Consider the following 15,128-nt stretch of genomic DNA (forward strand, 5'->3'; position numbering starts at 1 on the left):
AGTGGGTCATCCCTTATTCTCTAATATCTCTCTCTCTTCCTCTCTCTCTACTTTCAGGAACCTCTCTGACCAGATGGGCCAAATTATAAAAATAACACCTCTCCTGGTGGAAGCGTAAATACAGCTTGTTTCAGTCACCGCAATAGTACCACCAATTGACTTCCAATTGACTTTCCCAGATAGCACACGCACATCTGCGAGATATCTGTTAAAATATCTCTAGATCTGGAAAGCATCTGCGGTATACACACATCTTTAAGATGTCAGTTGTACAAACATTCGAAATCAGAAACATCTTAAAGACATCTAATATGTTTATTTGACATCTGATAGGAAAAGTCCAATTGCAGATGTGCAAACACTCTAAAAAAATAGTACAGATGTAAATGCAGATGTCAAATAGACGTCTGCGAGATGTATGTGTGCCATCAGGGTTACAACTAGCATATGTGCTAGCGCATTCTTATTTGTATTCTACATATTATTGCCGTTTTAGATTCAGTTAGGTATGCCTAACTTTTCCTTTTATCTGGATACCCTCACAACCTGCGGTTTTCATGTCAATATCTAAAAAGCAATTATTTAGGAAGGTCACAAAAGCACCTCACGTCTGTAGTTGCATCAAATGCTAGTCAGTGCTAAAACCAGGGATTTGGCAACTATAGCAGAACAATGAAATGTGATCTCTCCAAGGAGTTGCTCTTCAATGCAAAGATGTTTTATGCTCAGTGTGGTTTGTGACAGGACAAGGCTACCTTTGATTTAGAGGCCTGGCAGGGGGTCGGTTCTAAGCTGTTGCTTGCTGGGAAACAGAGGCTAGGTGATATGGACTTGGTATGTCTTTTAGCTTGGGGAACTTAAAGCCTATGATTTTGACTAAAACAACTCACTCTTCTACAAGTGGCCCACAGGGAAGGTCTGACCATTTTCAGTGCTATTTAAAGAGCTGCAAGCTTTTAGCTCAATGAAGGTGCTCAAGGCAAACTCTAGATCTTAGTGTTCTTAGTGACAAACTGACAGCAGCGCAGGCCCCATAAACAACTCTAGTCTAGGCAATAGAATTAAAAGAGAAGCGAAGTGAGGAGAAAAGAAAAGACCCAAGCAAAGACTGTTAAATCTTCATAATAAATGTCAAGGCAGCGTGTTGTTTGTGTTGTACCTCCGTCATTGTCCTTGCCGTCACTGCATGCCGTCTCCATTGATGTGTCACAGCCTGCTCCCCGCCAGCCAAGCTGACAAACGCAGTACCAGCCATTATTACCCAGCGTGCATCTGCCGTTGCCATTGCACAGACCAGGACAGCCCTCTGTGCACACAAAAGCAGAGCATACACATTAAGCTACAACATGCAAGGCCTAGTTACCAGACGAAAAAGTCAAAATGAAGGGTTGTGGGTCAAAAAGAGTGCTGCAATGATAACTTCAGGTGATTAACCGATACACCTTTATAGCCGTTATATACTATAGAGGCAGACTCGTACTGCAGAGCTCTTCCAGATCAATACATTCTCATTAGTGTTGTACAATAGATGCAGAACTCAGCTCTAAAGAGAAAGAGAGAGAGCAAGAAAAAGAGGCAAGACAATGAGACGCAAGAAAGGTAGAGGCAAAGTCGAACCTGAAAAAAAAAAAAAAAAAACTCAACTAGATAAACAGTAATATGGATAACCACAGTGTTTCTTGGGTAATATACAACTAAAAGCCTTAACTTTAGATAGTAGACTAGTCTTAAATGTGGAGACCATATTCTAGGCCATATTCCAATAATGTGAATGTCATGACAAATTTGAAAATAGGATTTCGCAGGGCTGTGCTTGAGCAGGGTGGTGAATGCTGACAGGATGTAGATAGCACAGGTGGCACACGGTCCTACAGACATGGTACGCTCCATACATCAGCGTAAAATGTCTGTCATTGTCATCTGTTTCCTCCTCTCCTCACTGCCACTTATCAGCTTCCTGTCCAATTCCATTTCCTAAGATGAAAACATAGACGAAAGACGAGAAACCCCTGTGCCATCGAATGTAAAATCCTGACATGTTTTTCACAAGCCAAGAGCCGCTCTCCAAGATGTCTGAGCTGACCTATTTTGTCAGCGACAGTTAGCACAGCCACCGCTCGAACATCACAGAGACTAAAGGAAGGGAGAGAGAGAGAGTGGGAGTTTGTATAGAGAAAGAACGGTGGAGGATGCCTGATAAGAAAGAAATCCGAGATGCCTCTAAAAGCCATGATCATTTCTAAAGATGGCTCAATGGGGAATGGCATGCAGTGTTTTCATCTAGGCTTTGTGCATCATGAAGATGCTATGCTCAATGTTCCAAGACAGCTGTGCTTCAATAACTGATATTTGATAGTACATTTAGCAGCATATGACCCAAGAAAAAAAAAAAAGTCTACATCTAAATGGAGAATCCATCAAGAAAGTGGGCTGTAATGCTGACTTACATAATTAAATAGCTGCACAGATCAGCACAATGTCATGCAAATATAAGAAAGAGCAATGGAGCTGTAGCATAGTGGTTAGAGCACATGCTCTGGCAGGGTGAGCTATGATACTCTTAGGTAAAGAATCCCAAAGAGCAATTTTGATGACTTGCATGATACGGTTTAAGCATGCTTTTGAAAGAATAGACCACCATCCCGCAGATTCTAAGTTCTAATCCCAATTAAACACACCAGAACCAGTGAATCAAGGTCAATATGCTTGCTCGAAAGTTCCAGCCAGGTGTACTGGATCGTGCTGAAGCTAAACTCTTCAAGCAAAAGCATGTCCCACTCTGCACAGTTTGGTTTCTCTTTTGCAGGACTTACACCTACTTGATGCTTTGGACTTCTCATTCGAGTACTACTAAAAAGTCCACACAATGCTACTGTATGTCAACAAAGTGTGCACTTTGAGGACGAGTAAGATGTACTTGCATTCACAGGCGCCAGCTGACCTCACATCGGTGTAAGGTTTATCTTTTTGTGCTACAAGGCAGGCAGTGAAAGTTATACGCTTTGCTAACAAGCAAAGGATAAGCCTGACCAGAAGACAGCAGGTTCCTCCTTAAACACCCAAACAGACAAACAGCTGCACAGTCTGCAGTCGTGAGACGTCTGAATGGTCTGTTCTGAATGCTTATTAAAGAGATAAATAAATAAAGATCTGTACTCTGCTGGCAGCAGTTCAGCTTAATTGGCAGCCCTTTCAGAGAGAGGCCCCTGTGGAGCGCACCCGCGCATCAGGCTGAAACAGCTCCGGAGGGCCATAGACCGCCTCGCGCGACCCCTGCAGTTCTCGCTAGCCACACAGCCTCTCTATGTGGGAAGAAAGGGAGGGAAGGGGTGGGCTCACAGAGCAAGAAAACCAGAGACATCAAAGGAAAATACAAGAGCAGGTAGGGGGTGTGGGCGGCTCGTGGGCCCTGGCATCACCGGTGCATAGCGTGCTTTAATTAGAGAGGCTGCCGCTTCAGCACCTCTCAGAACCCCCACCCCTCCTCCAGAACCCCCTCTGCTGTACTGCACAGCTGCATTGAACATCCATTATGCATGGCGCCGGTTGGCAAGGTCTGTGACCCTCCACCAGCCCTCCCTCCTTGGATCCTGTGGACCATCCATCCCCTTGAGTTCCATAGCAGGGATGTGGCGGGTAAGGAGACGCTCCAGCTATCGTGCCGCCCACTCAGCGGGCACGAAGGTGCTAAGTGGCAAGGTGGCAACGCAGCGCATTGGATATGGTGGAACAACAGCAGCATGATGCGGAGAGCACTGTGGTAAGTGTGGCATGAAGCATGGGCTGAATGAAATTGAAGCGCAATTCGTTCAGGATGAGCATTATGAAGGATGGGCTAATGAAAATATGATGGATGACAGAACATGAGAGAGGAAGAAAAGATAGGACAGGAGGAGTGCCATACCTTTCACTACCTTATCCAGATAGTGAGCTTTAGGGGGAGATAAAAGACAAGGACATATAAGGGAGGTTTTGAACAGTGCTGCTTCCATGACAAGACACAGACAGCTAGAGGCATGGGCTAGTTGCTCGAGACTTCTACATTTACAGAAACACAGGGGTTGCAAAAGCTATGGCAAGGACAATAACATGCATAAAGCAACACGTCACATCACAGGCTGGGAGAAAGTTAAAGGTATGGTGTGACAGGGTAGAGAAAGAGAGAGATGAAAACAGATGTAGAGAGAAGTCTCGGTTTATCAGAACACGTATTACAGGTGGGAGATTTTTTGGCGACACTTTCTGATGAAGCCTGTATATATGAACCATTATAAAGCTCTTCTGAATAGGCTGAGTATTACAATTGGATGCATAATGCATAATAAATATATTCAGAATGTATTACATGCAGACTTTTTGGAAAATGTCACCATTATAATTTGTAAACAAATTGCATAAGTATTTTTTATACAGTATATACAAGTACATCCTTCAGGTTTAAGACTGTGTAATGATGTCAAAAGCTTATAAAGAAAAGGCATGTGACTGATGAGATGACCACATTCTAATCCAAACAGAAGTGGAGAGGCAAGATGTCATCTGTCGAACATTCTGTACATTACATCATGGACCATCACACTTACTGCCTTTAATGGTGCACGCTTTATGAGAAATATGATCCCTGCTATGGTACACGCATGAAGAACATCAATAATGTATCAAGAGAATATTAAAAGACGGAATAGTAGTTCACTGGCCCCAGAAATAAATTAATAAATAACAATACTCCTGCATTTCTGGTTTTACTGATCTGGAACTTTATAAGATGAAAATAGAAACCGTTTTCTTTGCTTTGTTCACCTCTGTTGTTTCATGAGAAGCTGTTTTCTGAGGCGTCTTTTCTTTTTTGGGCCACTGACTGATAAACTAAAAATATACAATATCAGATAAGAGTATGTAAATTCCATTAACAGGGCAGATATGTCATGAATGTTTTTGGATAAGACGGAGAGGGTGAGAAACAAAACGTAGAACAGAGAGACACAATGATGTTGAGACGGAAACACTGAGAGACAGTCTCACAGACTGTTTACTGGCCCATTCATATTCTTTAGCTGAGATGGAGAACAAAAGTCAAGAACTTAATGTGATTTCCAAGACACCAATCCAATCAGCCAATCAAATTTTAGAGTTACGATTAAGATGGTGTTAGGTGCAACACTGTTATCAACCAAATTATAGGTCACACTTTATTTTATAGTATGTGTACTTACATGTACTTATAGTGTACTTACATTGTATTTATCTAACAAACTTCTGGTAATAAAAGAGAACTACATGGGGTAGGGTTAGGTTTAGGGGTAGGTTCAGGGTTAGTACCTAGTTATTACATAGTTATTGTAATTATTATAATAAGTACATAGTATGTACATGAGGAACAGGACTGAAAAATAAAAAAAGTGCTACCAAATTATATCTCTGTGAATAAAGGGGTACGTTAGGGTTAGGTAGCACTTTCAACAAATAAGGTAAAAAAATTGGGTCTTTACATAACCTTAATTCTTTGCAACCTGTTACCAAAATGTGTTTTTTTTTTCAAGTAAACATCTACAGAAATCCAAATAATTTACAATAGCTCAACAAGGTAACATGTTTGACTATAAGTTTTGTAAACACTGTATGATAAAAAAGATATGTGCATAAGACTAGATACATTTTAAGCTATAGGTACATTTTGGGACCACTGGGGACATGTGTTTTTGTGACCCATTTTGTCTCCAAATAGTAAGTACAAGGTAAACAGGCAGGGAGAACTGCTGGTCACTGTTGTGCATGTTAAATAAGAACATTATGTTTGGCTTAGCTTCATTAGGGGCTCAATAATCCACGCCAACCCATATTTCAATTACAAAACTACCCAAAAAAGGTGTCATCCTGCCCTGGCGGTGACGGGGAAAGAATCCATCTTTTGTTTTGTTATCTACTGTCTAGTAGCTTTAGTTTAACACTTAAATATCCTAAAATTTGACCAAGGCACAACCTAATACACCTGGCTCAACTGGACGTTTTGCCTCAATGAAGTAAACCTAAGTTGATTTATTCATACTGAATAACAAATATATCAAGTATGATACAGTAGGGTTAATAAAAGTAATTATTTATTGAACCATGTATTTAATAAGAGCGACAAATCATTTGAGAGAGTGTGTGACAGAGATTTTATCATACGGCATCCCTTACTTTCAGTCTCTCATTTCTTTTAAGTTCAAATAAAACTAAATTAAAGCTAAAATGTCAAGACAAAACAAAACTGCAAAAATAATGAATGTTTTAATGTTTTCGCAGTTTCATTTCCTAACATAGAGAGTGTCTTTCCAGTGACTGCTCTGCTTGTGCAATGCAAATGTTTGTGTTTAAAATGAACTAATCGAAAGGAACGACAGAGAGAATAAGAAAGGAGGGAAATGATGAGCAGAAATGAAAAGACACCATTCCCACATTAAAATGCATGAAGACAAGCCTCATATCCTTGAGCAAACCTGTTCATGCTATGCCGAGTTGCACAAATTCAATTACGCATGCTTCTCTCACACCTCCTCGCCCGCCCCTTCCCCACGTCACGAAACTTCACGCACACATAAACGAGCGCATCCGTCTCACCTATAGTGCAGTGTTCTCCGTTCCATCCGGGGCTGCATTCACACTTCCCGTCCTTGCAGGTCCCGTGCTCGCTGCAGCGTGGGTGACAAGCTCGTTGTTCGCACCCGGCTCCCATCCAGCCCTCGTCGCAGCGACAGCTGCCCGCCACGCAGATGCCATGTCCACCACAGTCGGCTGCGCACAGCTCTGTGGGACACGAGGAGAGAAGGGGTGTTACCGAATAGTTGTTGGGACAGGGGGTAAAGAGAAAGCAAATCCAGGAGTGATTGTCAGTGATGGGACGGCCACGCTCCACTACCTTGTCTGATGGGCACTGAAAAGAAATTCCTACACCTCATAAAGGGGGCAATCCCCTTTGGACAATACAAATCTAATAAGACCATTACAAAGCAGGGGTTCGGGGACTGTGGGAGGTTTAACAGGGCAGATTTTCTGCTGTGTCTCGTCCTCCTTTTGTGTAGTGGGGAGTAGGCAAAAAACGGAAGCAAAAAAGAAGAAAGCCAAAGAACAAAATCCAATTTTGACTTCCCACAGAGATGGAGACACACTGGATTATTTAAGTCGGGTTTACTGCATAAGTAATGAGGTAAAAGCTGAGGCAGCATGGCACAAAATGCTTTTCTATAAAAGAAGGATCTGGGAGACAATAATTGAAAGTTTAACACAAATTCAATCTAACACATGAGATTTTCCACAAATTAAATCTAACACATGAGATTTCAAAAATAAAACGGTCTCTGTCTCCATGGGATTTGGGAAGGTTTGGCTGTGTGAACCAATAGTGCCAATTAATTCACTTAACACTTTGTCAAGTGAGTTTTTAATTCTGAAAAGGTATAGGATAAAGGTTTGGCATAAAGCACAAATCATCAAGTGAAATGGTAATTTTGTAAAGCTCACAGGACTAGTTAGACTTCATCAACAAGTATTTTAAACAGCATTTTTCCCCTTCTTTTTTTTTTTTATAATTATCATACATGCAACTTCTGATAAGATGACATGGAAAGTAATACACCAGAGAATAGTATAACATAGACTACTGAAGGCAAAAAGGTGATTAATAAGTGAGAGACTTTAAAAACGGCCATCAGTTACAGGACTTCTACACATTTTTGGTTACACTTTGATTTCAGGGACCAATTCTCACTATTAACTAGTTGCCTGTTAGCATGCATATTACTAGCATATTGGCTGTTTATCATTACTTATAAAGCACATATTAATGCATTATTCTGCATGACCTTATTTTAAGATCCCTTGAACCTACTGCATACCTAAACTTACTAACTAATAATAAGCAGCAAATTAGGAGTTTATTGAGGCAAAGTCTTGGTTAACTTGGATAAATAGCGAGAATTGGACCCAAGCTAAAGTGTGATTTTTATTTTTATTTTTGGTAGCTCTGAATTAATGGATGAATGAATGGTGCTTACAATTAGTTAAATTAATCTAATTTTATGTGTATATGTGTGTTTAAAATATGTGTGTGTGTGGGCATGTGTGTTTGTATTCAGTTCTATCAAAATTATTGTAGCATATACTTTTGTTGGTGAACAAAATGCAATATCTTCATGCTATGCAAAATAAGTCAAAAATAAGGGCCGTCTTCAAAACACAGAATAGTGATTATGTGCCTAATTTGTCAAATCTATGCAGAAGGGAGGCAGAAAGAAGATTGCCTATAGGCTATTAATGAGTCAATTATGTTCATGTTTTGTCATTGTTACAAATTAAACAGAGTTAAGTTAGTCTTTTCAGATACAAACCATAACATGGCATTACCAGATTTAAAAGCTTGAAGGAAAAAAAAAAGAATCCTTCCCTCATGCTAATTACAGCACTGGGCCTTTGTTAAATTATGTAAATGCCCGTAATTTCACATGCAACATTTCAATTAGAGGCATCCTGATTGCATTTCATTCAGAGCTGCTTAAAGTTGTCAAGTTGACACACAGTAGTTCGTTTCCTCTGGTTCTTGCTCTCCTTTATTGTCCCTCTCTCAGTTTGCTTAGTATTTTGCCCTTCGCTCTGTCGCGCACACAAACAATCGCTTGATTATATGAGTATCGTTTTCTCATAACAGTGTTCCTTAAAGCAACTCTCATAAAGGTAACACACCAGCCAAATGACAGGATGATACCATCTGCGAATCGTTCCCACAATGCTTCACTGCAGGGCAAAGACGCTACTAACGTTGTACAATAATTGGGTAACTCCTGCCTGCGTCCTTTAATGGAGGAGGAGAACTAATTGATGCAGATCTTGATTGTTTGCAACAGCTCATTTCAGAACGTGGTGGAGCTGCCTGGCTGCCCACATACTAGAGCTGAAAGCTTTCTTATTCAATTACCAACACTGACCAAGAGAACTGAGACAAAAAGAAGGAAAAAGCGGGAGAGACAAAGAGAGGGAGGAAGGGATTTTCATCTTGTGTCTTTATTTCCTTTTAGCTTTGTGGCATAACATTTATTTTAACCCCCAAATTTGTTAGAAATATTACTTGTGCAATTAAAATGTATTTTATTTTAACAAAGCTGACATTTTTCACAGTTTATTAACAATACATTCATATTTGTCAGTGCTAAATGGTTGCCAGAACGTTTGCAAAAAGAGGTAAATATTTTATTTTATAAATGCTCATATTTTTCAAAGTTTATCAGTTTTTCAGATCAAGCAGGTTGTTTGTACAGGATGAGATACTTCTAGTTACTTTCAAGGGTCAAAAATACTCAATATTTATTTTCAACATGGAAATTGCTCTGTGAAAATGTTACGTGCTATACTGAAAATATTCATGATAATTTTGTTCACATTCATTTTTTATATGAGACAGATTTTTAATAATATTTATGATTAGCTATTATCAATTAATTTGTTAAGCTTTTTTCAAATGTATTTGTTTAAGAGTTTTCTTAGTGTCCGTAGATATTTTTTACTGCTGTTAATGTAGGTAAAAGTCAGATTGAATTGTCGTTACAAACTATTTTACTTTCATAATTTAATAAAAAGTGCAAAAAGTAGCATGGACCTTTTAATGTGGAGTTTACCCATTGAAAATTGGGTAATAAACGAAAAAATAAATAAATACTAAAAGTAAACTAAAGTAAAAAAAAAAAAAAAAAACACACTGATGAAAAACTTAAATACATAGCTGTGGCTATGTGGCTTTATTTCCCCCAAATGTTTTCAAGCCATTACTTTAATTCACAATTAATTTGTGACAAGTCTTAAACGATTTTATTTTATTTTACCATAGCTCACATTTTTCAGTTTACATGTGTTCTGGGTGTTTGTACATTATTGGTGAGTTAAAGCAGAGGCAGGCTGACATAGGCAGAGGGTGAACCAACTCCAGGGTAAGGCTTAAAGCAGCCAAATGTATTAAACTTAATAAACCCCTCTTTTCAGGCAAGAACCAGACATGGGTGTCATGTAGGCTGAAAAAAAAAAGGTTTAATGGGACCGAATTTTTCTTTAACGGGATTACAATTGAATAAAACATTTAAAAATTGATAATTATATAACATTTTCCTTTTCAAACTGTTGTTATAATCATTGAAGCTGTATAGTCTGTAAAATGATTCTTTTACTTACATTGTATGCACCTCTGCGCTTTGTTGTTTATGATGAGAAAATTCGCAAGAGTCAGGAATTCAGTCAGCGAACGAGATTCAGTCAGCGAGTTTGAACGATAACTCATCTGAACGCCTCTGATTGGCCATTGCATTCCAAAGCTAAACAGAATTGTGTGTGATTGGTTAAAATGTGCAACACTGTAAAAACACCTAAAATCAAATAAAAAATACGGCGCATCTTGAGCTGATCTTAATTCCACAACCAACACTATCTATTCATATTATTTTTTTTTTAGCAACATACGTAACAGATTCAATTCGTTTGTTCAGGGGCATTTTTGTCCAATTTAGTGGCTTTTTAGCCCCAAGTCCCTGTGGCCAGGGGAAGGCTAACCCCTTTTTCCGCAGACTCTCACGACGATTCACACTGGAAGCGTATACGTACAGTGTCACAGCAGCGGCACCCAATATAACCATTTCAAACAATGGGTAAGTTCTTTCAACATTTTTAGTCATGCTGCATCTTTCGTTGAGAAGCCAGGCTTTAAATGGCTATTTCCAGCAAAGCCAATGGATTACCTAATAGGTCAGTCTGCTTGGCATTAAAGAGAAAATCATATTTGCAGATAGTTGTGCTTCAAAAGTTAGCTGAAGCAAAATTCCCATTAGTCCTCGGATCTCCTAAAGCTTTGTGGTGTTTACAATAGCAGCGACCAAAATAACTATATTGCATCACTGCTTTGAGCACTTCTGGAGGGATATCAATAATAAATGTCCTTGTTTCAAAAATGGTTTAGTGAAACAGCATTCGGTTTTCTTCTTTTTGTGACAGTAAGGAAAAAATAATAATTTTTAGTAAGCGCATATACTTTTTGAGTGTTTGATCCAAGGTTATTAATTAAGATTACAAAAAAGTTATTAATTGAAATAAAAGATAAAAATAGTATCAATAATAATGAAAAAAGCACATAACCAAATTAAATATAATTGAACTAAAATTCAAATGAAAACTTAAAATATAAAAGTGCAAATATTTTCAATCTTAATAGAACAAACAAACAAAAGCAATAGTATGTAAACAACACAGATTGGTGGACATGTATATTTAATGAAAATATTTAACTATAATTCTACAATTTCTACTGGTAATTTAGCAAAACTGACAAATAAATAAGACAGATAGATAGATAGATAGATAGATAGATAGATAGATAGATAGATAGATAGATAGATAGATAGATAGATAGATAGATAGATAGATAGATAGAATTGACGATACATACACAAAAAAAAATTCAGACACACCTGAATTAATATTTAATGTTATTTGTTATTGTTTAATTGTTTTTTTATATTACATTTTAATTATCTAATCAAATTAGTTAGTTTTAATTAAAAAAAAAATGATTGTTGCATTGCAGATAACATATTTTGACTTGTATAACATTTTTTAATTAAATCTAAGCATTTAGCAGCCGCTTTTATCCAAAGCAACTAACAGTGCATTCAGGCTAACATTTTTTACCTTACATGAGTTTCCTGGGAATCAAACCCACAACCTTTTGCATTGTTAACACAATACTCTACCACTGAGCCACAGGAACACTAGTGAAACATAGGAACATTTTTATTAAGTGTGTCCAAGCGTCTGCCATTTAATATATACAGTATGTATTTTTGAAATACAAATGTTCAATATTAGTTTTGTAAGCAAAATGTTTAGGTGTATCTCCTGGTTTCAAACAATTGTACTGGTGTCTTTCACATTAATAAAACCACAAGTGTGAGACTCTATCTCTAAAGCACACTATCCACAGGCCGCTACTTAACACAATCTGGCTCTCACCGTCCGCCTTGAAGTGCCAAACCGCTTTTGCTGTATCAAACGCTGCTGTTTCACCCCCACCTCCTGATGGAGGTCTAACTAGCGTGACCGAAACAGCTCAAATGTGGAAAAATCTCTGTGAAAAGCTGGTCAGGCATGACCAGGAGAGGGGTCGAGAAGAGGGGACTAAATTGTTCTTAAACCATGGAGAATTTGACCAAACTGCCTATTTTTGATGAGAAAATAGAAAAGAAATGGCACAGTGCTAATTTTATCAACCAAGTTGGCTTAAATCAGAAGGAAAGAAATGTCTTCGACGTGTTCAGAAATTTAAAATTTTAGTTTAACCTTCTTGTTATAGGCAAAAGACTGAATGTTTACTGAAGCGATTTGCATGCATTGTTTTCGCAGAATTTTCTCAATCACACAAGCTGAGAACACCGAGGTAAGTTAGGTGGAGCATGAAATTACACCCTGACACCTGTAGTCACCGCTGTCATGGCAACAGGTGGCATGCAGATTAGCAAAGATCAGCTGCATCAGGGTTCATTTAGAGGGTTTACGAGATTTTAACATGAACCAGTTCATGCACAGACACGCATAAATATGTGATGAACCGCTCACGAAGAGAGATTCAAGGTGTACGATTTGCCCTTTAGATTAGTGTGATGCTTACACTGTACCACATACTGTGCTCTGATCAGATAAAGCCGCTGTTTGTGCAGGATGAGATACTTATATGATTAGTAATTGTCATGGGTCAAAAATACACAATATTTATTTTCAATTTGGAAATTGGTCTGCGAAAATGTTGCGTGCTACTCTGAAAATATTAATTATAATTTGGTTCGCATTTATATTTTATATAAGACAGATTTTTAAGTAGTATTTCTGATTAACTATTATCAATTAATTTATGTTATGCTTTGTTTTAATTCATTTGTTGAAAAAGTTTTCTCCAGTGTCGGTAGATATTTCTGCGGTAAATGTAGGCAAGTCAACTTGAATTGCCGTTATTAACTATTTTACTTACATAATTTAATATGTGATAAAAAGAAGCATGGACCTTTTAATGTGTATTTTACCCATTGACAGTTGGATAATAAACCAAATGAAACTAACCACAAAATTAAGCAAAAAAACAATAAATAAATAAATAAATAATGATTATATATATATATATATATATATATATATATATATATATATATATATATATATATATATATATATATAAAACGGATAACAAAATTAAACTAAATACAAAATTAAGCAAAAAACTAAACAAAACAAAAACATTGGCTATGTTAAAGTACTAACATTTCCCAAAATAAAACTAAAATAAACACATCTAAATAGAAATTTTTAATGTTTAGACAAACACACACACAAAAAAAACAAAAAAACAAACAAAACAAAAGCACATATCAAAAATAAAACTTTTACTAAAATTAAAACTGAAAATATAAAAATAAAAAACAATACTATAATAGCATATAGATAAATAATGATTGGTGCATTTAAATTAAAATAACTAAATATAATTCTTCCTTGCATTCATTTAGTGAAAATAGCAAACAATCAAACAAATGAAATAAATACGTACATAAATAATGTTACAAGGCCGAAATAGGGAAAACCAAAGAGTAGACATAATAATTGCATAGGACATTATGCTATTCTACCGCTGTACTGACCTGTGGAGCAGTCGTGACCGGTCCAGTTGGGGTCACAGTTACAGGTGTTGGTATCAGCCAAGAAAGTCCCATGTCCAGAGCACTGCTCCATACAGGAAGCACGTGGACTCTCACATCCAGGACCTCCCCAGCCTACAAAACAATGGCACTCTCCGCGCACACAGACCCCTCTCCCTGAGCAGGTCGGGTCCAGGCAGTCCACTACAAAATAGAAAACACATAACGCAGGTATTAACTCATTTTCACATCAAACGATAATTCAGAAACTGAATTCAAAGTAAAAATCCACCAGCGAAGCCATTTCCCATCAGACCAAACTCATCATCAAAGACAAGCGTACTAGATCTAGCTTGAACAGATGCATGTATTCACATTAAACAGCCATATCTCAGTGTCCCCTGCTGATCCTCTTCCTTTCAAAGTATGACTCAAGCCTTAGTCATCCATCCCAGGCCAAAAAAAGAAAAAAAAGAAAAAAGATGGTATAGCTCTCGTGGTGGAGAGCGTGCCACATGCCTAGCCACGTCCGAGGAGGCCTGACACTTTCAAAAACCCGGAGAGAAACAGGATTTACAAACGGTCAAATTAAATGGCAGCATTCGCTGTCGTGCAGTAAACTGGCAGGTGGGAAGAGTGTTGCCCGTTCTCTCTCTCTCTCTGACTCCTCCAGCTGCTGGTAATGAGATTTCCTCCCAGCGCCGGGAAGGGAAAAGACTGGCGCGGTCGGAGCATGTTCTGCTAAATTGAAAAGCGATGCTGGATGTGGTCCCCCCACTTACTGTGAACCCAAAACCAAGCGTGACAGAATGCAAACAAGGACACCTACAATGGCCCGTGGGCAAAAAGCTCCACTTCCTGTACCCACGTTACTCTTAAATTCATTTCTAATCCTTGCTGAAGAATTTACTATGGATCAGTCACCCCAGACAAAAGTTTGGAAGACGGAGGTTCGCAAAATAAAGTAAAAACTGATTTGAATGAACATAAAACTTAATTCGCAACCCTTTTGACTTGAAATGTGATGCATGTGATAAAAAGGATACTTCAGGAACAAATTTACCATTCAGACCTGAACTGACAATTACTTTTCAATTCCTGTAGCAACTTGGATGTAGCAAACAGAATGCACAACAAGGATTTTTGAATTTGAATGCAAGTAACATGAAAATAAACTGAAATTCAATGAAAGATATAGCTGTTCATTTATCTCGACAACTCATGTTTGTCAAGATTTTTTAAGTCAATTTTTGATGTATTGGGAATTCACTAGGAACGTATATTAAAGTAAACGCACTGATTTCATTAACTTCAAAGCATCATTACTCCAGTCTTCAGTGTCACATGATCTTTCATGAAGATTTTTTTAATTATTATTTTCATTGTTGAAAAAAAATTATAATAATGAAACCGTTACATATATACCATATTTTT

At 37.8% G+C, this 15,128-nt stretch overlaps 1 protein-coding gene across 8 annotated transcripts in view; it reads right to left on the reverse strand.

Moving 5' to 3' along the window:
• Nucleotides 1–15,128, reverse strand: part of tenm4 (teneurin transmembrane protein 4) — a 206,451-nt gene that overhangs the window by 65,749 nt on the left and 125,574 nt on the right. For all 8 annotated transcript variants that reach the window (XM_026282777.1, XM_026282779.1, XM_026282782.1 and 5 more), the window contains 3 exons: nucleotides 13,698–13,898; nucleotides 6,601–6,786; nucleotides 1,160–1,306 (listed from right to left, as the gene is read on the reverse strand). In XM_026282777.1, coding sequence (XP_026138562.1) covers nucleotides 1,160–1,306; nucleotides 6,601–6,786; nucleotides 13,698–13,898 — 534 coding nt within the window. The remainder of the gene's footprint in view (nucleotides 1–1,159; nucleotides 1,307–6,600; nucleotides 6,787–13,697; nucleotides 13,899–15,128) is intronic.

The sequence above is a fragment of the Carassius auratus genome, chromosome 15 (assembly GCF_003368295.1).
Source record: "Carassius auratus strain Wakin chromosome 15, ASM336829v1, whole genome shotgun sequence".
NCBI lineage: Eukaryota > Metazoa > Chordata > Actinopteri > Cypriniformes > Cyprinidae > Carassius > Carassius auratus.